This window comes from Malania oleifera, chromosome 9, assembly GCF_029873635.1.
Source record: "Malania oleifera isolate guangnan ecotype guangnan chromosome 9, ASM2987363v1, whole genome shotgun sequence".
In the NCBI taxonomy this organism is placed as follows: domain Eukaryota; kingdom Viridiplantae; phylum Streptophyta; class Magnoliopsida; order Santalales; family Ximeniaceae; genus Malania; species Malania oleifera.
In genome coordinates, this window is record NC_080425.1 from 13436261 (window position 1) to 13463503 (window position 27243).

The 27243-nt window shown below is 35.6% G+C and overlaps 1 protein-coding gene across 5 annotated transcripts; it reads left to right on the top strand.

The window, feature by feature from the left end:
- The first annotated feature begins 6558 nt into the window (after nucleotides 1–6558).
- On the top strand, nucleotides 6559–12685 carry LOC131164787 (probable transcription factor KAN2). Of its 5 annotated transcripts, XR_009139348.1 has the most exons (7): nucleotides 6622–7679; nucleotides 7927–8003; nucleotides 9063–9108; nucleotides 9251–9413; nucleotides 10835–10901; nucleotides 11703–11792; nucleotides 12016–12195. XR_009139348.1 is itself a non-coding variant. In XM_058122236.1 (6 exons), exons 1-6 carry the CDS (start codon nucleotides 7022–7024, stop codon nucleotides 12160–12162), a joined length of 1155 nt encoding a protein of 384 aa, XP_057978219.1. In that variant the 5' UTR covers nucleotides 6559–7021; the 3' UTR covers nucleotides 12163–12685. The 5 variants fall into 5 exon arrangements, 4 of the variants coding, with proteins under 4 accessions (XP_057978219.1, XP_057978220.1, XP_057978218.1 ...); XM_058122236.1 differs by lacking the exon at nucleotides 11703–11792 and having other exon boundaries at nucleotides 6559–7679; nucleotides 10838–10901; nucleotides 12016–12685; XM_058122237.1 differs by having other exon boundaries at nucleotides 6598–7679; nucleotides 11703–12685.
- Nucleotides 12686–27243: the final 14558 nt, after the last annotated feature.

Consider the following 27243-nt stretch of genomic DNA (forward strand, 5'->3'; position numbering starts at 1 on the left):
TTTTTAAATGGTAATTTTGTGCTTAAAATGCACCATGTAGTGTTTTCCTAACCCCCTACCCCCAACTTAAAACTTCAGTGTCTCTATCAAAGTGTGGAAAGAAAGAACCTAGAATGCATAGGAGAGGAAACACTGCATGGTGCTATTACATCAACTAGTGTACCTACATCAGTAGTAACCACAAAATCTAGAAATAGCATGCATGCATTGATATACTAAAGCACAAAAGAAAAGTGAATACCAAAAGCACCATGGAAGTTTCATTAATATCCAAAGGTAGTACAATGTAAGTGGAGACATAACAAGCACAAGTACAGCCTTGCAAAAGCATGGTGAGATATAAGGAAAGGAAAGAAGCAAAAAAAAAAAACAAAGTGTGCCTAAGCACAATACGTATGCAGAGAGCAGAAACACAATAGATGGATCCTACACATTTAGCCCCATCTTAATCCTCTTCGGTGGACTCACTGGCATCATAATCAGAATCACCACCCCCTAAGTCATCGGATGCATCAGAAGGAGTACCCACCTCAGATTGGTGGAACTCTACAGAATGTGTACTCTAAGTAGCCTCCTCTTCCTCAAAAACATTACCAGACACAGCTAGCGAAGCAAATGAAGCTGGAGTAGGAGATAGCACACAAGCAAGAGCCCATGGGATTGGTGCTGGTGCCACTAGAGGGACAGGAGGGGGTATTGGGCAAAGTTACCATACCTAAAGAGGCTCTAAGGTCCGTGGTACGTTGACCAGAAGAATTTGAGTAGTGGTCATAACTAGGACTGGCAGGGCAGGTGTCGGAGGAGTTGGTGGTGTAGTGATCGGCTCTGTAAATATGGGCTCTTCAATAGACTGCTTGGGTGGACTAAGCCTTGCCTGCCGTGGTAGTTGGTGATGGGAGCTCAATCAAAAGGGTCTCCTTGTCCTCCTCGCCAGAAGACTCAACCTCAATCATAATCATCAAGTGCACCGGTGAAGTGGCCTAAGGAGGGGGGGGGGGTGATGGGCAGGTGGATGTACTGAAGGGGAAGGAGGCTGAACTGGTGCAAGCTGTGCAGATGAAGAAGAGGTCTCTTGTGTAGTAGCGAGAGAAGTAAGGGCCAGAGGTACAGAGCGTGTAGGGGTCGTGGCAGGAGATGCTACACCCGGGAATGGAAATGTTACTAAGACAACCGAGAAGCAAACTCTAAGTGCTTCAATGATTGCTCTAAAACCCTGGCCGATTGCCTCCCTAGTATTTTTTGTAGTGCCTAGGGTACAAGTTTTCCTAACAAACAAAGGGATTTATAATGATGGTGAATTCCCGTTCCACAAAAAAGTTTCATCGAAGGACTTTTATTCTTGAAGTTACTTAGGTAGGATTAGGAAGGATGAACCTATAATTGGTTGGTATATTGGCCATTGTACTCTTAATGAGTGTTTGCCAAACCCCTTTGATGAATAACTACCTTCCATGATGCCAACTTGTTTTCTAATCTCTTTATATCATTGGATTCTAAGTGATTCTATCTTAGAATTTGGCTCCTATATTAGTTTCAAGATTTCATTAACTTGTTTTGATGATAGCAAACTATGTTGTTCTAAGTGCTTCAATTTTAAGTTGCGTTTCAATAGAATTTCAAGTCATAAGAGTTGGATAATTGAGAGATTTTGAAGGCTTTCTTAATTCTCTATTTGTATTTGTTTCTCTCAAATTGTAATGTTGTGTATGCTAAAACTTAAGACTCATAAAACTATTATATTAAGGCACAAGAAATAAATATAGGAGAAATGAGACTAATATGGTCCTCTTCCATTTTGATCTCCTTTTTTTTTGGAACTTAAGGTGTTGTAAGGTTCTTTGTTTGCCTTTTGTGATAGATTCCTTTGAATTTTGCAGGATTCCCTTCAGCATTGCCTTAATTCACCCTTCTAAAACTAAGAATTGTTCTAGGAGAACCATTTCCGCATCTTAGGGTTTGCTAGCTTGTAAAGGGGAGCCCGTTGATAGGGAAGAAGTGGCTCCCTTTGACTAGTTGTGTTAGTGGTAGGGTTTCATCATGCCAAGGCTTGGGTCCTCAACTACCAAAAATAAAATTTATGAACCTAACTACTCCCAAGTTTAGTAAAACAGTGAGTAATTAGGGTGTCGATCCTTAGGGATTTAGGTGCAGTTATTCACCACTTCCAATCTAGTTTACTACGACTTTGTATAAAAGGAAAAAGATGAGATTTTAATGGGGTTTTCTAACAACCTACTCAAAGCATGTAAATTATATATTATCACTACTCTACAAAGCGAATCTAAGATCATGAATCACACCTAAACTATCGTTTGGTGCAAGTTATTTGTCCGATCAACTATCTGTCTTAGGCTAACGGCTAAGTGAACTGTTCGAGGGCATAGAGTAGTAGCGAAGGTGCACCAACTATCCAGAGCACGATCGGGAACCAGGGTATACTCTATATCAATGATCACGCATCCACCCCGTACATGAATCATAGCCTAATACGTATAGATGACTGAATCCCTAACTAGGCTATCCTATCCCTTAGGGTATCATCACTTCCAATGATTTAAACTTGCATGGAAATTAAATGAAAGCATGTAAATAAAGCAGTAAAGAAAAGCATATAAAGGAAAGCATGTAAAGATGACTTCAATTGCAAACTCAATAGTCTGTCACTAACAATCAAGAGTACACTTGAAAACCCTAATCTACTTGGAAACACAAGGAATGAGAAGGTTGTCACAGGCCTTCAAAAAACCAAGCATGAACCTGAACAAGAATATAAATCAAAAGCAGTAAATCTATTCTACTTTGGTTCTCAATGGCTTTCTAGGTTTGTCACTAACCCAAAAAAGGCCAAAAAGGAACCCTAAGCACATATTCGAAGCTACTATTTATACCCAAAAGGGTTTTCAAGGTTGGAATTTCAAAATAGGAAAATTCTGCCAAAATCTTAGGCAGAAGATCATCGCTTTGATCAAGTCGCACCCATACATTCTCCTGGTTGTGCCCTAGTCAAGGCTTTCGGGAAATCAGGAATTCAAACTTCAGCATCTTCGACTTAGTCACGCTAATGGGTCTTGCTGGTCGAGCTACTAGTCGAAACTTCCATGATCTCAACTTCAGTTTAACTTCAAAAACTTGATTTGGTCGCCGCTCAAGGTCTCCCTAGTTGAGCACTTGGTTGAACCTTACAACATTTCTTCTTTAGTCTTAACCTTGGAGTCCTCAGCTTATGGCCTGGTTGCCCCTATGTTTGCTAGTCACACCACATGGTCGAACAGGGTCTTTTTTCCTTTGATAGATTAAGGCTCTAGGGTATTGGCTGAGTAGTTGATTTATGCTTTGTGCACTCCAATTACTCCCTTGGCTTCTCATAATGCTTAACTCCTCAGTTTTAACTTGTTTTTCCTAAAACACGAATAAACCTTACATAACTCTAAACTATGTTAACAAAGGGTATATACAAGATAAAAGAAGACAAAAAAAAAAGAAGTAAATGGGGGCCTAAAATAGTACATTTTAGGGACTCATCAGTTAGCCTTCATTATGAGCAGGATGTGTAAGTGAGTCAATCTTACTTGCGAGTTACTTGGACTCGACTCATCCCTTAACTTGACTCGATTCAGTTTTACTCAAGTTCGAGTTGAGTTCAAACTACTTGAGTATTTTGACGAGTCAAATTTGAACTCAATAATAGTACGTGCGTCAAGTTTCAAGCCTAATCGAGCTTTTTAATTTTATTATTTTTATATTATATATATTATACAATATATATTGTATAAATATAGTTAATATTATATATACATTGTATATATTTATATATGTATTTATTATTAGTCTATAATCGAATTGAGCTTAATCGAGTTGAGCTCGAGTTGTATGAACTTATAGTCGAGTTGAGTTTGAGTTTAACAATTATGAAATTGATCGAGTTTGAGTTGAGTTTCGAGCTCAATATTTTCGAGCCAAATCAAGTTCAAGTATTTTACTATGTCAACTCGACTCAAATACAACCCTAATTATGAGAGGTTGACTTGGTATGAAAATGGTATTACCATTGTATCCCTCATTCTCTTTTACCTGATTGTCCACTAATTTGTTGCTGTTTGTTTTTTGTTTTCATTGGATCACATGTTAATCACTTTCTAGAGGAAAAATGAAGCTTGGAATATCCTAAAGTGGCCTCGTAGGGGTCCGTCCAATGCTTAAGCTGGAAAAAGGCGAAAGTAAGCATGGACAATAGAGATGAGCATAGGGAATGTGTTTTACCTCTGCCTTACTTCCTCCCTCTTCTTCTAGGTTAGGTACCTTGTGTTAAACATCTTTTTTCAAGGTGATTAACTTTCAATTATGAGGGGGCTACACACCTCCCATTTTCTCTTAATGTCATAATTTGCTAGGTTACATTTATTCATTGGATAGCTATTTTTTTTTTTTTTTTTTTGAATAAGATGGAATACAATGAAAAGTTCAGGAATAAAGGGAATAGATCCATTCTTCATGCTTTTCTTATTGATTATTTCATCTACATGTAATAAAAATATTACACTTTCTCATGGTAAAATTTGAAAATAGTTATTCCTTATATATTTCTTATGGATTCATAAAAGGTTTGAGTTTGTTATTTGCTTTATGATAACAATATAACTTTTAATATAAATAATTATAACTAACTTGTTATAACTAATCTATTCCTAAAGGTGGGTGTCCCCATTAACCAAATGTAACTGTAAGGTTACATTGCTCGTTACTTCTAAAGAAACCTGAGGATCCCCTAAACAAATTGCCAACAATCTCTTGAGAATTATTGGATCCATTTTGCCCTCATCAGAACCTAAGACCTCCAACATGGAAGCCTTGAAATTCAACCATTGGGATGCCCCTTTAACCTAGTTCATGTTGTGAAGTAGTATGGAGTCCAAATATTGAATTTAGATTAGTACACATTTGAACAAAAAATAATACAATATTGTGTCGAGTTTCTATGTAAATCCACACAAATATATATTTACCCTATTTTAGAGAGATCTTGGAATTATATTTGTATTGGATTTGAATAAGATATATTATAAAATTGTATTGAAATCTGTACAAATTTATCAAATTCAAATTTAAGGTGTAGAATTGGTATACCCAAATACTACTTTAAAGCAAGAAATTTATGCTCCTAGCAAAAGAGACACATGCAAAATCAGAAAAAAAAAAAACTACAATGGAGCCGACCCTCAAACCCATCCAAATGATTTGGATAGCTGGGGATCCATTTTGGAATGCAGCCCAAAATGGAGTTGGATCCGACTAAGATATATGGTAAGCGGGCTAATTGACCCACCCACTTACCCAGCTCCTGAGATAGTAAATTTGTGAAATTTGTCCTCGTCCGGGTCAGTGTTTGGACCTCATAATTCTAGCAGGCCAAACATGTGTGCCTACGATTTGGGCTATAAACCTAATTTCTATATAAACCTTAGTCCCTTAGGGTCTGGCTTTGCCTTTTAACCCCTCCCCTACCCCAACCCCAAACCCCAACCCCCCACCTTTAGTCTAATATAATGTCCAGGAGACATCCCAGCGGTACTGAGATTAATTAGTGAGCTGGGCCGCCTTCTGCTGACCTTCTCCCCAAATGACATTCTTGCCCCTGCTCCTAAATTATTTCTCTGCTTTGTGTGGGAAAAAAGGGAAGGTAATTTTGACTTTCCAACTGTCCTCTCTTAGATGGGCCACTCCCCTGCCCTACTGCTACCCTTGAGAAATTCTCTGAATTTATTGTGAGAAGGTGAAAATTCATGCCCATCATGAGAGAATGAACATTGGTGGGTCTCGTACATCTCTAAAAGTTATAGAAGGCAAAAAAAACAAAAAAAACAAAAATATATACTTGGATATGATCACTAGGGTTTGATGATGCTTTTAATTCAATAATCAATTAATATTTTATGTAAAAAAAATTAGATTATTTTAGAGTCATGTTATTAGAATGAGTAATAGTTTTGAAAATATTTTTGTTTCAACATGTAAATATCAAGTTATTTTTTATTTTCATAATTAGGGACCTAAGGCGCATAGGATTTTTTGGACCATTACCTTCTTACAAAATTTGGAGTGAACTATCACAACTGGTACAATAATCCAAAAGTGATTCAATTGGCAATCGAATTTAGGACTTCTTTTAGTCTCTCATCCGTTGTTATTACTGAAACATTGAACATTGAGTAGTTTTGTATCTGTTAATTTTTTTGTATATTAATTGTAAGTAAATTCACATGTCTATATATAAAAAATAAGAATAGTTTAAAGACTACTATTCATATGGCCAAGACACAGTTTTTGCCTTTGGGTGTGCAAAAGAAGAACGTAGGATGCAAAAGAAGAACAAATGAATGCTTATTTTTTGGGGGGGTTTTGGGTTGAAAGAAGAGAGGGGATATATAGAAAAGGTAAGTATGAGTTGTTGAGGAACAAGCGCACACACGCTAAAGTTTTAACACAAAATTCACTTTCTTCTCCTCTCACAGAATACAAAGGGGGAATATAAAAGAGTAAAAAGGAATCAACACTCAAACTCATTTACTTTTCTTTCCCATCTCTTTTTCCCCCTTTCTCAGCCTACCCCCCACGTCCACAAAACAAACATCTCTCTCTCTCTCTCTCTCTCTCTCTTCCCCTTAAGGGTCATTTTCTCACACATACTTCACACAAAAGAAAACCATTCACTTCATACCTTGTCATTTCTTCTCTTTCTTCTCTCTCCTCTTCAATCTCAAATCTCTGCAACTACTTCCTCTCTTGATCATCAAACTCCATCTCTGAAGATAACCCACAAAGAAATCCCACCTGAAAATTATTCAAAACCCTCAGATAGATCATCCAAAAACAAATCTCCCTCACTCCATGCTTCTGATCTTGCAGATAAAGATAAACATTTATACTTCCTAGCCAGCTAGTGCTCCACTACCAGAAGAAGTAGAACAAAGGAAAACAAAAAAAAAAAAAATTCAGGAAGAGAAGAGATAGGAGCTAAGCTGATATGGAGCTGTTTCCAGCACAACCTGATTTGTCTCTGCAAATCAGCCCTCCAAACACTAAACCCACATCTGGTTGGAGAAGATCAACAACAGAAGAAGATGTGGGTTTCTGGAAGAGAGCTTTGGATTCTAGAAACTCATCTGTGTCTTCAATGGCCGCCAAGCCCGATGCCTCCTTCGACCTCTCGCTGTCGAATCCAAGGGCTTCCGAGCCTGACTCCAATTCCCATTTCCACTTCCTTCAAAATGGTACTAACACAAACACAAACAATCTCATCCACTCTCTCCAACAAAACCACTACACCACCTCACACCAACACCATCATCACCAGAACCTGTATCATCACCAGCAGCTGTTCCGGCAACAGCACCAACAAGAGCTTGGGTTCTTGAGACCCATAAGAGGAATTCCAGTGTACCAAAACCCTTCTCCTTTTCCATTTGCCCAGCAGCAGCAGCAGCCAATGGATTCTAATTCTAATTCCATGGCTGCTTCCACCACCACTTCCAGTACTCCTTTCCAGTCCCAAGGCTTAATGCGATCAAGGATTCTGTCGAGGTTCCCGGCGAAACGGAGCATGAGAGCTCCTCGGATGCGGTGGACGACCACGCTGCATACTCGGTTTGTTCATGCTGTTGAGCTACTGGGTGGCCATGAAAGTAGGGCTTCATTCTTTTTTCTTTTCTAATTTTTTTTCTTTTTTTTTCTACCCCCTTTTGTCTTAATCAGAGTTCTTCCCATCTTCTCATACATATGAATATGCCATTGTGCTTTCATTAATTTTCTTATTGATTAGCCAGCATCTTCCACAGCTGAAAGAAAAAAAAGAAAAAAAACATTTGAGGCAGGAAATTAATTGACTTATCTTCTTCCTTGTGTGTGTGTGTGTGTTGTGCGGTTCATCAGGAGCTACACCCAAGTCAGTTCTTGAGCTCATGGATGTGAAAGATCTAACTTTAGCTCATGTGAAGTCTCATTTACAGGTAAAGACTTCTCCTTCGCGAATAATCTCAACTGGGTTTTGTCATAAGCATCTGTATTCGTAGCCAGAGGGGCTTAACTTATCTTTTCGAAACTGTGAAAGAATTAAAAACTTGATTAATTTCTTTTCGTTCCTCACGCATTATTAGTTAATGTAGCTGAAAGATGATGATGAAAGTTCAGGAGTAGTGATTAAATTTAAGGATGCAGTTTAAAGATGAAGTTGCATTTTTATTCAATTCCAGCCCACATTACAGGAAGGGTGTCAAAATGTAGAGTCCAAATTCCAATGTTGTCCAAACAGGGGCTCTCTCCCATCCTCAGCACTTCTTTTTCTACTAGATCTGATGCTTCTGCAAGCTAATTTACCAGCTTTTTGCTTGGAAGAATGAACCCCCCAAAGTGAAAGAAAAAAAAAAAAAATTCCCAGAGAGAGAGAGTTATCGATTTCAGAAAACGAGTAAGACAAAGCCCGAGGAATTCAAAAGGAGCCACAGCCAAGCCAAGACAAGTTCCTACTCAGTCCATGGAGTGTGTTTCTTTCTTCTTCTTAATGAAAAGAAAAAGAAAAAAAACATATGCCCTTACAGAGGGGGAAATGGGAAAAAAAGCAAGTACAAAACACCATCATTTCTCAATCATATCTTCATCACATGGTTTAAAATTTCTGACCACACTTCACATTTCCACACAAAACCATGGTTAAAACTGCAACTGGTAATTCACTTACCACTACACACACTTATGTTCATTCATTTATATAAAAAGTAAAAGCTTCTGTACATATAAATTACACTCTGTGAGTCTCTCATCTTTTACAGAATGTACCTTCAATATTACTGCAACAAACCCCCCCTTTTTTTTTTCCTGTGCATAAAATTGCACAGCAGCATCTTGATAAGCTTCTTGCTTTTCACTCCCCAATTCTGTGTTTTTTTTTTTTTTGGGTTAATTACCCATATATATATATATATATATATAAAAATTTCAAATCAATTATTGTAAAGCACTTGTCTAATATAGATATATGGGATTATCCCAATATTTGTGCATCACTGCAGATGTATCGAACAGTGAAGACCACTGATCGAGCCGCAGCTTCTTCAGGTTAATTACACATATATATAATGCCCTCTATTGTATTACATTGGCAATTTAATTTGTGAAAAAAAATAAAATAAAATAGTGCAGTGCTCGTAGCTTCTTGCTGAATATATTTTTGGGTGTTTATTGTTCGATTACTGATCAGGGCAATCAGATGTAATAAATGAGAATGGGTCATCTGGAGATACCTCTGAGGATATAATGTTTGACATTCAGAATCCAAGAAGGTCCGAGCTCTCGGTTCAACAGGGAAGACAAAATGTGCATCAAGACAAGGATTATCATGGGCTGTGGAGCAATTCTTCAAGGTAATTCTAAACACCCATACCATATACTTTAAATACTTATATATATATATATATATATATATATTCTTAATTAATTAATTATATAAAACAATGACGACTCCATTTTCTGGAGCTCTCATCAGCTGGTTGGTCAGTGAGAAAATCAAGGAAAAGAAAAGACAAATCTCGAATTGATCCACCCCACTCCCACCAACCATTCCAACCCCCCAAAGTGGCTTGCTTCCAGCTCTAGCTTCTTTTTTCGTTTGTTGCCTCAGCAACCAAAAGGGCCATAGTGTTTGATTCTTCCTTCTTTCTTATGTCGTTAAATTTATAGCCAAAACATTTTAAGAAAATAATTGAAAAATTTTACAATAAATATTTAGTCTCCGAGCATCATGAGCACTGAGATTAATTAATTTACACCATGGGCTCCCATTAACCTATTTTCTGTAATTAAGCGTAAAAATTAAATGAGAATTTTGCATCATAATTTCTTCAGTCCTCTCTCTCTCGTGGCACTGGACTCAATAGATGTCGTTTTTATGAAACAGGAGCATGTTGTTAATAATGCACTAATTAGAAAATCAATGAGATTTTCCAGGAGACAAATGACAGTAACTTTGAAAAAGTAATTTGAAAATTGCAGGTTACTTTCCCACACCCCTATATATATCATAATTCTCCCAAAACATGCATAGATGCACGCAGGATATCACATAAAAAGAAGAAGAAGAAGAAAAGAAGAAGAAGAAGAAGAAGAAAGAAGAAATAAGAAAGGAAATGATTATTGATGCTTTAATTGTTCTGTTTGTCTACCGCCCGTGAAAACGCCAAACCCCATGATGGCCTAATAATCTTCAATCCCATTTAACAAGGAGAATTAAGAAAGAAAAAGACACTCATTTCTACCATTCCAAGACATGCATCATGAAAGTATCCCATTTGAAAGTAAAAAAGACATGCATCCCTTTCCTTTGGATTTCGTGGGCTCAGTCAGGCCCATTGCAGTGGCCCCACACCAAGAGAACTTAGTGCCAAAGATAAGCCAGCTCGGCCTGTGGTGGACCCCTGCAGACCTTATTTTCTCTTCTCTTAGCTACTAGAAAAGAAAACATGGTGGTGCCAAAGCTAGCTAGCTACATGTATACGTGTGCCCTATGAAGCTTCCTTGCAGTCTATATATGTGTTGGTATATATATACATGGCCATGGGGGCTAGCGTTAATGGGCTATCACATGGTGGGTTCGACTTTCTTTCAAACCACCATGCACAGAATATTGTAAAGTCAGATTTGAAACATGACAGTAAAAGATTGCTTTCTTTTCTCAGTTCCCTCTATCTCCTCCCTCTCTTTTTTTGATTTGGGGGTTTCTTTTTCCCATCATTCTTTAATTTGCATGGCATATACTGATCATTGAAAATTTTGCGGTGGATTGTAGCAGGGAAGGTTGGTTGCATGGCAAATCAAGGGATTCTGGAGGACACATGCAATCTCGAGAGATAGAGGTACCCATTTCAAGCTTAATTCATGGATATACACACGCTAACACACATGCACTACAGATGGAGATAGAGGTCTATATGTATATGGTAATGCAAAAGGGACATGCATGGCATGCATAAGACTAAGAGAAAAGGGATTATTCTTCTTTCGTGTAAAGTGGAAAGAGAGGAGAAAAGACAAAAAGCCTTTGAAAAGTGGGTTTAAATATCAGTCACAAATTCAAGATGAGAAGGTTTTGTCAATTATTTCTCAGAGCCCAAGGTAAAATGGAGTCATGTGATAATGATATCATAAAGTTCTCTGCAAAGGGAAAAAGAGATCTCCTTCACCTTATTACATTTTCCAATATACATATTTTTTCTCTATCAACAGATGAATTAATTTTACAATTTAATTAACAATTAAAGGTTGCATGAGACCCGCTGGCAGTACACCAGTATCTAGTTTCTAGTTTCTACACACCTACATACAGATCATATCTTTTTCTTTTCTGGTGAATAATGCACTGCCCTTAATTTCTTTCTAATTGATTCATTAAGCCCATTCATGGACACCATGTCACATCTCATAGTCGATCATCAGTAGCTCTATTTTCACCTCATACACCGACACGCATATGCACACTGAGTTTTAGGCACCTTTCCAAACAATAAGATGACGAGTCATCTGTCTTCTATCCTTTTTTACTTAAATACCGAGTTTTTATTCTGCTTAAATATCAAGCTTTTATGTCAATAGAAAGGCTGTATCCACCAAAACTTTACGACTCAATAGGAAAATTAATCTTCACATTTGCATCTCAGCAAACCTCGGGAGGCGAGATAAGCTAGCTAGGGCGCATATTATCATTGTTGGGAGCTGCCCAAGAGACAGACTGTCTCAAGCTTTGGGAAGTAGTAGCCTTACAACTTTTCTCTTTCCTTGAAAATATTCTATGTATATTATTCCCTGCTGGGTCAAACGTCCCTTGATTCTCTCCTTCATGCACATATTTTAATTTCTGATCTCATGCCATTGGTCTTGATTAATTTATTCATTAGTTCATATTAATTAATTAAATGCCTTTATATATTAATGTTAATATATACTAATTTTTTTTTTTTTAATGATGATCAGAATAATAAGGACATGGATCGAAATGGTTCCAGCTATGAGAGAGGAGTATCAGCTGAAGTAAACTCATCATCAAAGCATGCAGCAAGTGGAGGAACAAGCCCCAAGATAAAGCCCAATCTGGAGTTCACCTTGGGCAGGCCACATTAATTGATTATTAATTTATATCATCATCGTGATGCATCTGGGGGGCTGGCTAGCTTCTACTACTCATTTTGAAATCATTACATGCATGATCATCATCTCTGAAGCAGGAGGCAGGAGGCAGAAGGGGGTTTGGTTTGGTGAATGGTGGATGGATGGAGAGAGAATCAGGTGCCCACTGGGAAAAATCAGAGAAAAGAAAGGAAAAGAAAACAAAAGAAAAAGAAAAGAAAAGGAAAAGAGTGCTAAAGAAAGACAAGGAGACAAGAAAGACAGAAAGCAACAAAAGGAGAAGGTGGGAAAAAAGCATGTCCTTCCTATCAAGCTGCAGATCCAAATCAAACTTATTATATTATTATATATTCCTACGTAAATATATATATATGCAATCTAATTGATTTGAGAGAGAGAGAGAGAGAGGGAGAGAGAGTGAGAGCTAGCTTTATCTTCTTGAAGAGTGCAGTGATCCTGCTTGGTAATTGTAAGAGGGGCCCTTTTTTAGTTTTAATTGAAAAACATTTTTACCCAAGGGATTGAGACTGATCATCTTGTTCATTCCAGCTGAGTGCATTGTCACTTGTTTTGCAATTTTCAAGCAAAGTGAAAACAAAAGTATATTATTGACGAGGAAGCAATAACAAAATGGTGACAGCAAAATGGGACAACACAAAAAAGAAGCTGCAAAAGGAGAAAAAAGAAAAGAAAAGAAAAGAAAAGGAAAGAAAAGAAAGGAAACCAAAGAAAAGGAAAAAAATTTTCCATGCCCTTTAATGGGTTTTATACTTGCCTAAAAGGAATGGTAGAAGTTATATGTGGCAACCTCTTGGAGGAGGACCTGGAATAGTGAGTGATAATAATAATAAAGGTTTGATGAAGTCGCCATTAACGTGTTATTTTCCTTAGTGTGGTTAACACGCCTAATTGCTACTTATTAATTAGTCTCTAAATTAAACCTAAGGTCAAAGAACTAGGAGCCTGAGTCTATATTTACCAGAATTGAAATCGAAAGTTTAGTTATGCGAGAGGAAGGTACTAGTGACCCTTACATTCTACAAACGATACTCAATTAATTATAAATTATCTCTGAACCGAATCTAATGATCTTTAATTAATTCCTTAAAAAATAAATAAATATTTAAAATTAAAAAAAAAAAGTGAAATAAGGTATGATTTAAGAATGTCTAATAAGACCTCCAAAGAAGAGGGTCTTATTAGATAAATCCCATCAAAACTAATATAGGTGAGGTCTTAAATAACTTTTTTACTATTTTTTTAATCATTGGTACGCACACACATAAAAAATAGAATATATACAGATAATAATAAAAAAATTCAACGAATTTAATCAAAATAGAGTCTTTAAAGCATTCCTAGATTTTTCTAAAATTTTATAGAATTTTCTAAAAATTTTCCAATATTTTTCAGCAATTTCTTGGGATTTTTAAAGACTTTTCCTTCATTTTTGATATTTCTATTTTCTACTCTTTTATCCGAGTATAAATAACTCAAATAATTTTTTTAATTTTTTACTATCTTTTCCATTTTTTTAAATTAAAATTTAATTTTAAAATTAATTAATGGACCAACAGTTTAGGATGGGTCAGATCGGTCAAACCGGTCTGAACCAAGTTAACAAGTCAACTCTGGTTGACTAGGGTTTATTTTTATTTTTATTTTAAAATTTTCTGCAGTAAGGTAACATCAACATGACATCACGCAGCATGTAGCAAAACGAAGTTAGTTCTGAGAATTTGGCATGGATACCTTATGTGGTAGTGATCCAGCCATTTTGAGAAAAAGAAAATTGGATAGCTAGGATAACTTCACATTGCTCTCCAAATACGCTATCTTGGGTGTGCCACATGTCACCATCCGTATGGCAGCACATGTCTCACTTGTATATATAAAAACCCTTTTTTCTCTCTTTTCTTTTCTCCACTTCTGCTATGCGTCCTTCTCTCTTCTCTTCCTTTCTCTCTCTTTATCTTTGCTTCTTCGCATGAATCTCACACTCACTCACTCACACACACACTCTCTCTCTCTCTCTCTCTCTCTCTCTCTCTCTCTCTCTCTCTCTCTCTCTCTGTTTCCTCTTCTCCCACATGAATCTCACTCTCACTTTCTCATCTCCCCTTTCTCTCTCTATTTCTCTCTCTTTCCTTCCTCGCACAACTCTCTCTCTCTCTCTCTCTCTCTCTCTCTCTCTCTCTTCTCATCTCTCTTTTCTCTCTCTATTTCTCTATGTTTCCTTCCTCACGCAAATCTCTCTCTCTCTCTCTCTCTCATTGGCTCTCTCTCTCTTTCTTTATTTTTTTTTCCTTTTTCTGTGCATACATGATGTAATTGGTGTAATCCCAAGAAGGGAGGTGAATTAGAGATTTAAAATTTCTTCCTAGGTTAAGTCATATAGCAATAGTATTTCGCAACTTAGGTTCTTTCTAAGTAGTTTCAATTTCCCAATTAATCAAGTGTGCAAATATTTAAAACAAATATGTCTTCCTCTACAAGTTAAATATTTGCATACAACAAACACATCATATCCCATTTACAATTTAAGTGTGTATGTATAATGTGTTGACCTTATAGGTCATATACCATTTTGATTATGACAAATACTTTGGTATTTAATATTTGATGAGTTTGTGTGCAGGATCAATTGGAAGTTTCATATGGTGCACATGGACTTGAAGAAAATAAATACCTTGAATATTTATTTGTTGTAAGTTAATTAAGTTTTATTCGGGTCTGTAATATTTAAATATTAATGGTATGTAATAATTAATGAACTACATGCATGATAGGACAAATAAGTTCAAAGACCTTAGACTGAATAGGGGTGACTTCAAATGAGAATAGGACTTGAATGCACAAAGTTAGTGTGTTCGGTAGACCAAACCCTAATATACAGAGCAACTTCGGTCGACCGAACCTCCCCAAGGTCAAACAATTGACCATTTGGTTGACCAATCTTAAAATGAAAATCAATGCTCTGGTTTACCGAACTAGCATGTGGGGATTTCCCAATGCCCTAGTCGACCAAACCTTTAGTTATAAAATGACATAATCGACTGAACCCATGAAATTTGGTCAACCAAACTTGACCTAGTTGACTGAATCTCGGAGGTCCAAAATCGCCTAAAAAATGGTCAACCAAAATTTCAGTTCAAAAATGTTCTGGTCGACCGAACCCAGTAATCTAGTTGACTGAACCTTAAAAATGGTCAATCAAAACTCTTGGGTTGCTCGAATTTTACTGAGGTTAAAACGTGGTTAATTTTTATTTACCCTATTTAAACTTTCTCAAAAAATATCAAATAGGTCCCGAACGATTATATTTTTTGGGGTGTCTATATATATCCCCTCATTTGGTTTGATTAGCACCTAATTAGCAAACATCATTAGCACATTCTCTCTGAAATTCCAAACCCTATTTTTTTTACATTCAAGCTCTCATCTTCCATTCTTACTCATTCTTATTGCAAAAATCATTTAGTTAGAGTGTTCTTGTGATTATCTTATAAAGCTTACACTCTCATTTGACCTGTTTGATTGAGATTTATTTTATTTGAGAGTAAGTTTTGAGTTTTTCTTGGAGACTTTGTTAATAAGTCTTCCTTGAAAAAAACTCATTAGAGCTTGTGAGTTTTGTATTATCATTGCAATACTTAAGAGCTTGTTTTGTATTTTTTTTGTAAAATAATTTTTAACAAATCGATTTCAAATATCACTTGTGGGTGATTTTGAGAAAAATATTTTTGAGATATTTGCTTATAAACTGAAGATCTTTGTTGTTGCATCTTGTGATTGATATTATTATCTTGGCACAAAGATCCGAATACATACACTCTCATATTGTGGTTGATATACTAGAATTATTTTGAGAGTAGACATTGAGACTACATTGAACTTATCATATCCTATCATATTGTAGTGTGTTGATCATATTGGTACAAACTTGGTTGTTTGAGAAGCATATAGTTTGTACACAAACTGTATTGTAAATCTGTTGTATTCTAGGTGTGGCCTGAAGGGGTGATAATTTAGTTCGGAATGATTGTATAGGTTGAGGTCAGCCCCCCCATTAATTGACCTAGTTGTATTAGGTGCCTCTCCACCTGTTAAGTGAGCCATAGTGGAATCCTTGTGCTTGTGAGCCAAGGCGGGGACGTAAGCACATTTGCCGAACCTCGATAACATATCTAGTGTCCTACTTGATTTACTGTGCTTGCTTGAGTAATTTATTTACGCAATTTAATTTTAGCTGCATTTATTGATTCATTTAATTGTATGCTTTAGATTGAACCTAGGGTTGTGTAATACCGGTACTGGATATCTGACCTAGGAGAGAAAAAATTTAAAATACCAATTCACCCCCCCCCTCTTGCGATTATAGCAAAACTAACAATTAGTATCAGAGTCTGGTATCTTAGACTTACCTATTTTTCTACAAAAGATATAGATGGCTCATAACATTGTAACCTTTTTTCCCTGAGGGACCATCTTCCACAAGTCCTCCTGTTTTCAGCGGTGTCAATTACACCTTTTGGAAACAAAGGATGTGTATTTATCTTCAAAATATTGAAGCAAAAATTCCACATAATAGTGTCAGATTGAAAGAGAACCCTTTAATTTGCAAGTATAAAAAATTTGGATAGGATGTTTTGTTTGCCTGGAGGAGGAAACCTAGATTTGCAGCTAATGGGGGTTAGATTCCCTTATTTGATGGTTAGATGTATTTTTGAGAATATTTACCTTCGCTTTTGAAAATTGAAGCAAAGTGCTCATTACAAAAAGTTAGTTATATAAAGACTTAGATGGGGATAAAAGAAAATTAGAATGGTAAGCTTATAGAGTTGGATTTACAAATGAATAGCAAAGGTTCTTGCAAGAGTTATTGGCGATTATGGGTTTGGAGAAGATGAGTGTAGTTGTGGTTTAATTTGCAAATGGTCATCTCAAGGATGGAAGGTGGTCATATCTGGTTGTTCAGATTTAGTGAACAGTGGGAGGCAAAGTGGAAATATTGGTGGTTCTAAATAAGTATTTTTCTATAGGCTAAAACATTGTTAGTTAGAAAAGAAGTCATCCTTTCGGTTGATTCAAAGAGAGGTCAACCAATGAGAAAAGGGAAATTAAGGATGTTGCTATTGAAATTGTTGAACCACTACATTTGGGGCTCAACCCACAATATGTTAAGTTAGCTGAGGAAGAAAATAGTCATGGTCTCCTTCAAGTTATTTATGGTCTTCATTTTTTATCTTATGCATTTTTACAATTTGAGGTTGAATTCTTTCAGATAGTGGAGAAATAATGCAGTTTGTTACCAAAAGATTATTTTAACTTACAAATGTTAACAGTATATTTTTGGTTATTTATTTATGGTCATTTCATTGGGGGCAAATATTCAGAATTTTAGGATACGAATGCTCAAGAAGCAAGATTCTAGACTATTGAGGAAATTGATATTTTTGTTTAATTGGGTTGCTTAATTCAGTTTCCTTATCTTCCAAGTATAAGTCTATGAAGGCCTGCATACATTAGTTTTGAGGGATTGTAATGAAGAATTGAAGTTAAAGATGATTTGTTTTTATCTTGCATTAAAGATGCCTGGATCATGAATGACTTAGCCTTGGGTCTTTTGAAACTCGCTATTTGTCTTAAGAGAACTAAAGTTGCTTTACATGCATGGAGTAAAAATTTCTTTGGGAGAGTAGGAGAAAACCTACAAGCTCTCAAGGAAATGTTGGAATCTCTATAAAATCAACTGCAATTAGGTTTTTCTAAGGAGGTCGAAGCCTATTACTTGACTACTAAGTTGGAGATTCAGGTGTGGGAGAATAGGGAAGCATCTCACCTAGGACAAATTAAAAAAAAAGATGGTTGATTGAGGGGGATCAAAACTTTAAATTCTTCGACCCAATTATCAATAAGAGGTGGAATAAGGCCTGTATAGACCATATGGTTCTGAACGATATTGGATGGTGCGGAAGGAATACATAATGAAGCCGTTGCATTTTTTTTTTTTTTTTCAGAATTTTCTCTCAAAGCCTTTAGTGGTTGAACCTTGTGATATCTCTGAGTTAATTCAAAGGCAGATTTCAGATGCTGATAATAATTTTCTCTACACCGATCCAATGGAAGAAGAAGTTAAAATAGCAGTGTTCTCTATTCCCAAAGAAAGTAGTGTGGGACCAGATGGGTTTGGCTCTAAATTTTATATTTCTTGCAGGGACATTGTGAAAAAAAGATGTCTTGGATACGACAAAGAATTTTTTCAGGGCACTCATCTTTCCAGGTTCTTTTCCTCTTTGTTTATTGTTTTAATTCTAAAGGTGGGCAATCCTTTTAGCTTTGACAATTCTGGCTTATTAGTTTGTGCTACGTGGCTCACAAAATTTTTTCCAAGATTATTGTTTTTAGGCTAACTGAGATTGTTGATAAGTTGGTCTCACATGAGCAAGGTGCTTTTATTCCTGGGCGTAGTATTTTTGACAATATTACGCTTGCATAGGAAATGGTTCATTCTTTGCACAAAAAAATTGCTGGCAGCAGTGCGATGGTAAAACTGGATATGACTAAGGCTTATGATAGTGAATTGGAATTTCCTTCTAGAGGTTCTTAAGGCTTTTGACTTCTCTGAGAGGTTTTGCAAGCTTATAAAAAATTGTGTGAAGTCCCCATGGTTTTCCGCTATGATGAACTAAACCTTTAAAGGGTTTTTTCAATCGACTAAAGGCTTGAGGCAAAGGGATCCACTTTCTCTTTATTTATTCATCATAATGGAGGAGGTTTTGACAAGGTTGCTTAGGAAAAATTATGAGACAGGTCGTATTAGACAATTTAATTGTCCGATTGGGGCCCCTTTGGTTTCGCATTTACTTTATGCACATGATATTTTTATTATTGCAAATGGTGGGAAAAGATCTATTAGAAATCTGGTTTACACTTTGGAGATGTATGAGATGTGGGCGGGTCAAAAAATCAGCAAGACAAAGTATGTGTTATTCCTTTTGAAATACATTACTCTTGCTCGAAAACGTGGTTTATTAAGAATCAAGGGTTTCATGGAAGGTAAATTCCTAGTTACGTATTTGGGTGTGCCTTTGGTTCATGGAAAATTGTCTTCCGAGATCTTGGAGCCTCTTATGGAGAAGATTAGGAAGAAAATTGTAGAGTGGAAATTTAAGTTGCTCTCAAGGTGGAAGATTGATTTTATTAAGACATGTGTTGTCTAACATGCCGATACATTTGATGTGAGTTATTAATGTTTCGCAGGTCACATTTTCTCGCATCAACTCTCTTCTTGCTAATTTATAGGGAGAGGTGAAAGGTAAAAGGAAGATTCATTGGCGCTCTTAGGAGAAAATTTGTAAACCTACCTCGAAAGGGGGTATGGGCTTGAGAGATCTTAAAGAAGTCCAAAAATCTTTTCTCATGAAATTTGCCTTCAAACTATTCACTTCTAACAAGCTATGGTCAGGTTTTTTCGAGGCTAAATATTGCAGAAATGATCATTTATTAATAAGTAAGGGGATAACAAATGACTCTCGATTTTGGAAATCAATAATGGTCACCATTCCAGAAGTTATGGATAATGTTAAAATTTTGGTGAGAGGTGGGAACTCTTCTTTTTCGTTTGATAGGTGGCTTACATTAGGCCCGTTAGTTGTGTGCACTGAGGATATTTTGAGTAAGAAGCTGTGTATTTAGGGTTGCTGGTTGAATAACAACTTGAACTTTGATTTATTAATGGAATTGGTTGGGGCCGACAAAACAATGGAAATCTTGCATAATGTGCTAGCTGGTAAAGTGATCAGGATATATTCATCTGGAAGCCTGCTTCTGATGGCAATTTCTCTACAAAAATGGCATGGAAGGCAGTGAGGAGTAGAAGGGATAATTTTGAGTGAAATGACTGGTTTTGACATTCTTTATTACCGAGAAGAATCTCAATGTGTTTATGGAAAACCTGGTTTAGATGTTTCACAGTAGATGATAGAATTCAGGCCAAAGGAATATCGATGGTTTTAGCTTGTGATTGCTGTATACGGAGAAGTCAGGAAAACACTAATCATATTCTTTCTTTAGGAGAAGTGGCTTAAGAGGTTTGGCGCTGGGCTAGTGTGGTGTTGGGGATTCCTTTCCAACAGTTCCTTTTATGGAAAAACAAAATTGCAAACTAGTTCCACTATGCTTGAAAATCTTCTATTAATGGTATTTTAATCGGTCTGATTCCGTATTTGATTACGTGGTGCCTCTGGAACTGAAAATGCAAAGCGAGAATGGAAAGAGTTTATTAAAGTGTGGATATGACGTGGAGAAGTGTTCAATACTGGGTTACTTCTTTAGCTAAGAGCTATAATTCTTTTCAAAAATTGAAAATATCATTCATTACGATTTTGCAAAAGTTTCAAATTCAACATTAGGGTGTTTGCGCCATGCTTAGAAAAATTATTTCATGGGTTAAACCCCCAGAAGGGTGGATAAAACTTAATTGTGATGGGAGCTGTAGGGGCAATTCGGGTACTTCAGGAAGTGGAGAAATTATTCGAAACTGTCATGACATGGTAAAAGTGGCTTTTTCAAACTATTTTGGCAATGGTACGGACAATAGTGCGGAATTAAAGGAAATTTTGGAAGGAATTCATTTATACAAACGACATCATTATTTTAATGTGATTATTGAAAATGACTCACAAATTGTTGTTGATTGGTTTCAGAAAGGTAGATGTACCTTATGGCATTTTTGAGATTTTTGGGAGGACCTCGTGGTGTAGCTAGAAGGAGAGAATTTCATAGTGATCCATCAATATAGGGAAGGCAATAGTATAGCTGATTTTCTTGCTAGAGAAGAAGAAATGAGATACAATTTCATCTATGAAGAACAACATCTTTTACCACGTTCTCTAAAAGGTATCCTTTATATGGATAGGTTGGGTCTCACTTCCTTTCTTCATTAGTTCATCCTCTCGATTTTTGTTTGGTTGGTTTAGAATTTTTGATTTTAGTTTATTTTATTATTTTTGCTTTTGATAGGCCTATTTAGAATTGTTTCTTATTTAGCTTTATTTGGATTTGTAGTCCTATTTTGGTTGGTTGTTGGTGTTATTTTTAGGAGGCCTTTAATCTTTTTTTATCTATAATCTCCTAATACTTGTCTTGTAACCACAGTATTCCTCCGCCAAAAGTGAGGGTATATCAATAAATAAATGGAGGTGTCACCATCCTTTAGTAAAAAATAAAAATAAAAATGAAGAATTAAAGTTATTGGATAATGATCCAATATCACAGCATGCAAGGATGTTTCTTTGCCTTACATTTATGTTTTCGTACCAAGGATTTCCAAAATCTTTATTGTGGTGGTGTAGTATAAGGAAAGCTTAGGATACTTTAGTCTTGGTAAGTTTTTCATATTTCCTTAAATCCCTGGTTTTAAAATGAAGCAATTATTATAGAAATTATGGAGGTTCACCATTGCCTTGTGTTTCAAAAGTTGAACTGGAAGTCGATGATAAGGTTTTGGTTAAGAGTTATTTTGTAGATAAACCAATTGTAACTGGGAAGACAATAAATGTAGACAGAATAAGCAGACATGCATTTTAAATATTGGTGGGAATGACTTCCTAGTCAACTATTTAACATGGATATTGTGGATTATGATGTAATCCTATAAATGGAGTGCTTATCTATTTATTATACACTTAGTTGATTGTTTCCAAAAGAAAGTAGTACTCGGAGATCCAAATGGAGTGACAGTTTCCTTCCAACTAACAATCTCTCGTGTTTGATATCTTGAGTGGTTGTGAAAAGATGGAATTTGGGCACATGTATGGGGGTTGTAACAACAATGAAATAAAATACGCAAGTTAATGAAACCCAAATTTCTTTACCCATAGGTGATGAATTTCTAGATATTTTTCCAGATAATTTATCGGGGCTGCCTCCAAAAGGAGATTGAATTTAACATTGATTTGGTGCTAGGAACAGAGCCTATATTGACTGCTTTATATAAAATGAAATTAGGTGAACTAACTCAACCTAGAGTGCAACTAGAAGATCTCCTCAACAAGGAATTTATTCGATCTAGTGTATCACCATGGGTTGTAGCTGTGTTATCTGCTAAGAAACATAATGGGTCCTTGAGGCTATGCATTGATTATTGGAAATTGAATCACATTACATTAAGAATTGGTATCGACTTATAGGAAATGGAGGATTATTTGACCAATTGGCCAAACCCCAAAATTTTTGAAGATTGATTTGCAATCAAATTATCACCAATTGAGATTTGGAAATTAAACATCCCAAAGACGGAATTTAGTACATAGTATGATCACTATGAGTTTCTTGTGTTACCATTTGGGGTTACCAATGCACCTTGCATTTTCATGGATATGATGAATCAAGTTATTCAACCATACTTGTATCAATTTATTATAGTTTTTATGGATGGTTTTTGATATATTCAAAGACTCAAGAAGAGTAAGAACAACATTTGTGATTAATTCTATAAACATTATACAAGTATCAATTATATGTTAAATGGGAAATGTGAGTTCTGGACAACTAGTGTGAAATTTTTTGGTCATGTCATAATCAAAGAATAGTTATCTATTGATTTTCCCTAATGATGATGTTGTATTGAGTTGGGAAACCCTAAAAATGTGGTTTAAATTCATAGCTTCTTGGGTTTGGTAGGGTATTGTCGCAGGTTTGTGTAGGAATTTTTTTTTTTTTTTCTAGAATGTCTGTCACACTAATCAAGTTGACAAGGAAAAAGGTAACCGCCTAGGGATTATGACACTTAAAGCCTCACAAGTAAAAATATCTAACCCATGACTTCAAATTAGCTGCTATTATGTTTGCATTAAAGTTGTACCATTCATACTTATATGGAAACAAATTTAAACTGCATTGAGAGGATAAAAGCCTTAAATACCTCTTTATTTTGAAGGAATTTTATTTTGGAGCTAGAGGATGCTAAGGGGGGTGGTTACTAGGGATCCTAATTGTATAGCAATTTGGATCCTAGATTTTGTTGGTACCATTTTTGAAGAAGGATCCAAAATGTATTATTTGTTGCCAGAGAGAAAGGTTATGCTCATGTTAAATCTTTGGGAACTAGAAATGAGAATTAAAGTTGTTGAGTGTTGTGTTGAAGTAAGGGGTATTAGACCAAGATGTCTCATCCATCAGTTTGTGTTAGTTATTAGTTTTTAATAGAGTTGTTTTCGGGTTCAACTCAAACTTGCTGGTGGGTTCACAAAGGATTTTATTCAAAGTTATATGTAGCAATTTTGAGGAAGAAATTTTTATAAAGAGAGGAGAATGTAAAAACCCAAAACTAATAAACATGTAAGTGTCAAAAAAATATATTATTAATTAGGTGATTAATTAAATAAGATAATAAAATAAATAGTATAGTTCATATATGTAAATTAGATGATAGGACATACATATATATATATATATATATGGATTGCATTAACTGCAATCTAATCCGTTAAATTTAAAACTCCCATTTCCTTTTACGTCTTCTGGAACTCCCCCCCCCCCCCCCGGCTCCTCACATTTTTCCCTTGGCCGGACACATCAAGCTCTCTCTCTCTCTCTCTCTCTCTCACTAAGATTTCTCTTCATTTTTTGGCTAAGGGAGCATGTTCTCTTTAATTTTGTTACTAAAAGTGGGTATTGGTGACGGTTTTTAAGAACCGTCACTAATAGTGTAAGCATTAGTAATGGTTTTAGCACCCGTCACTAATACGACACTATTAGTGACAGTTTTAAAACCATCACTAATAACTTCGTCACTACAAACTGATTTTCCCACTCAAACTATTGTGCGAAATCATTTTTCGCGCAGGAATTATCTCGAGAAAATATTAGCAATGATTCTATGGGTATTAGTGATGAATGAATCCATCACTAAAAGTCATTATTAGTGACAATTAGGTAGCCGTCACTACTATTGTTGTATTAATATATAAAAATAATATAGTTAACACTATTAGTAGCGAATTTTCAAAACCGTCACTAATAAGATGTATTAGTGACGGTTTAGAGTCGTCACTAATAGTCTTTTTATTTAAAAATTTAAAAATAATTTTGTAAACAATAGTAGTGACGGTTTAGAAAAATTCATCACTAATAACCGGCTATTAGTGATAGTTTAGATTCGTCACTAATAGTCTTTTTATTTAAAAAATTTTAAAATAATTTAGTTAACAATATTTGTGACAGTTTGGGAAGATTGATCACTAATAATATGACATTAGTGACGGTTTAGATTCGTCACTAATAGGCTCTTTATTTAAAACATATAAAGATAATTAGTTAAGTATACTAGTGATGGTTTATGAGGTATTAGTGATGGTTTAGATTCGTCACTAATACGCATAAATATATGTACCTGCGTTGCTTGGGTTTCCCCCAAATTCCCTCATTTCCCTCCTTTCCCCATATGTTTTCCTCCTCCCCTCTCGATCCCCCTTTCTTCATCGCAACCCCAGCCCCTGACCGTCGTCGTTCATCAAAGCCCCTCACCCGTTGCTGTTCGTAGAGCCCCTCACCCTTTGCCATTGCCATGGTAGCCTCTCGTCGTCGATTTCAATGCCCAACGATTCCTAGAAGATTCTGACTCCTCTTCTGCTTCATTCCTCTCTTTTCTTCTATGCTCCATAAGCTCAAGAAGCACAAAAAATATATTCTCAATGAACGTCTTATGCTTTTTGGGTTTTTCAAAATAGGAAAAAAATTACCCCAACTGATCTAAATAGTTAATTTGAGATACTAGTGTGTTGAAATTCAAAATTTTTATTTTCGTGTTTTTCTGAATTCTCTTTACAAATAGATATTGCATTTAAGGTTATTAACCTCAAAGCGGGTCTGGATTGTTTTATCTGCTTTTGTATGCTTGTTTGCATGCTTTGATTATTTTGTGTTAAGTACTTATTAATAGTTTTGTATTTAGCTCCTAGCTCTATGCTCATGAACTTGTTTTGACTTGGGTTGTTTCTGCTGTGGTAAATGTTGTTTTTTGATGTGAATGGTTAAAGGCATGAATGATAAGGTAAAACATATTTCCCATTTGGTGACTGATAAGGCTTATATCACTTTGCTATGGTGGGAGTGCTTGTTTGGGCTGGTTTGATATACCGAGCCATGTTGAATCTTTAGTTTTGTGTGTTCAGAACTGCAATTCCATTTAGATTATGATATTGGGATTGGTTCACATAGAAAAAGGACCAAAAAAAAGAAAAACCATAATTTTATTGCTGCTTATGTAGCTCTACATATAAAGCACTGTTGGCCTAGCATGGCTTTCGAATCTTGTTTTGATGATAATAAATAAAGGTTAATTTAATAAGTCATGGTTTAAGTGATGATATTTCAGGAAACCTAGTATGACAAGTTCAAGAGGTTTAAGAATTAAAAGTCTAAGATCATAATTGCGATAAAAGCTTATACTTCAACAACAAGGTGATCAAAAGAAAGCTCAAGAGGTCCAACATGGTCAAAACATATGGAAGCGTAAAGAATATTGAAGCTCAAGACAAAGAGGACTCAAAGCAAAGATATACATGAAGACTTCAAGTTTAGAGAGTTTTAAAGTCTTCAGGAAGCCTTATGTAAGTACTTCATTTAAATATCAAAATGAATGCTTTGAAGCTCATTAGGGTTTATTATGGACTTAGAGACCTAATTTTGAAAACCCTGGAAAATACTCTTTAAAAGAATCAGAGCAAGTTGGCTAAGGTTTTTGGAAACAAACATTAAAAATAGTTTTTTTAACTATTTAGGTGACTGACCTGTGTCTGGTTAGGCGACTGACATATTTGTTGAATTAAATTTTACAGACAGTGTAGGATTAGGAAACTAACCCCTGAGACCTCAGGTGACCAACCCTATATTGAACTGAAATATACAGTGTATTTGAAGATCAGGCGACTGACCTTCGTAACAGCTAGTTTTTAAATAGTGTTTTAAAGTTTCTAAATTGAGTTGCTTGTGCCCCAAACTTTATAAAAACTTGGGAAACACTCCATGTAACTTGAGCAACATGAAAATATACTTTTTTGAGCCTATAAATACATGATTTCTCAAATCAAATTAAACACCAAGAATTGAAAATATGATTTCAAGTTATACTGTTCATACTCTCTCAAAGCCCTCTTGCACACATCTACTTGTTAAGATTTTCTAAGAATCATTGTGTCTTTGATTACCAATCTCTGAGCTAAACTTCTGAGTTTAGATTCAAATCAAAGGAAGAATCTCAGTGACTTACTCTTTGAGCTTCAATTTCATTCGTCATTGATATTTACTTTGAAGTATTAATTAGGTGTGCTTAATCTTGTACTAACCAGCTCTATTTGAGAGTAATTCTTGTACGCCAGAAATAGTTCTTGTTTCTTTGCTTTCTTGATGGATCACGGATGTTGAATCGGTGTACTTGAAACGGTGTACCAAGCATGGGATATTGTTTGGAGAGGCGTACTCTAGCCTATTGAAAGAGGGATTGTAAGGTTGCTCCTACTCGTAAAGGAGCATTATAGTGGAATCCTTAGGTGGTGTTGCCTAAGGAGAGAATGTAGATTGGTATAGCTGAACCTCGTAAAAGTTCGGTCTCACTCTCTACCCTTACTCTTTAAATTTCTTCATACATATATATAGATAAATTGCGTGGATGTTTGTTTAGAAATTGAATTGATATTGAGATTGAGAAACTTTTAATTAAAGGGAGTACGTTGATTGATCTTTTTTGTAAACCTTAAAAGGAGTATGTTGATTAATCATTTGCGGAAACCTTGATTAAAAGGAAGTGCATTAAATCCATCAATACATGGCTTTTTATTTTTCCATCTCTGAATCGTGGAGGTGCTGCTGCAACTTATATATTGGTTAAGTAACTTGTGTTAGTTTATTGATTGGTTGATTGGGTGTTGATTGACATTGCTAAAAGTTCATGTTAATTTACTCATTCTTAAAGCTTTTAAAAGAGAATCTTGGTATCTAGCTAATATTGAAATTCAAAACATACTTGTGTGATTAATAAACTTACAAAAAGCTGTGAATTTGTAAAAGAGT

What these genes read in the sequence shown, in the direction of transcription:
- LOC131164787 (XM_058122235.1), top strand. Translation starts at nt 7,022, where the DNA reads ATGGAGCTGTTTCCAGCACAACCTGATTTGTCTCTGCAAATCAGCCCT. An exon ending in TCGAGCCGCAGCTTCTTCAG is followed by an intron (nt 9,109 to 9,250) that starts GTTAATTACACA and finishes ATTACTGATCAG; the next exon opens with GGCAATCAGATGTAATAAAT. An exon ending in TGCAATCTCGAGAGATAGAG is followed by an intron (nt 10,902 to 12,015) that starts GTACCCATTTCA and finishes AATGATGATCAG; the next exon opens with AATAATAAGGACATGGATCG.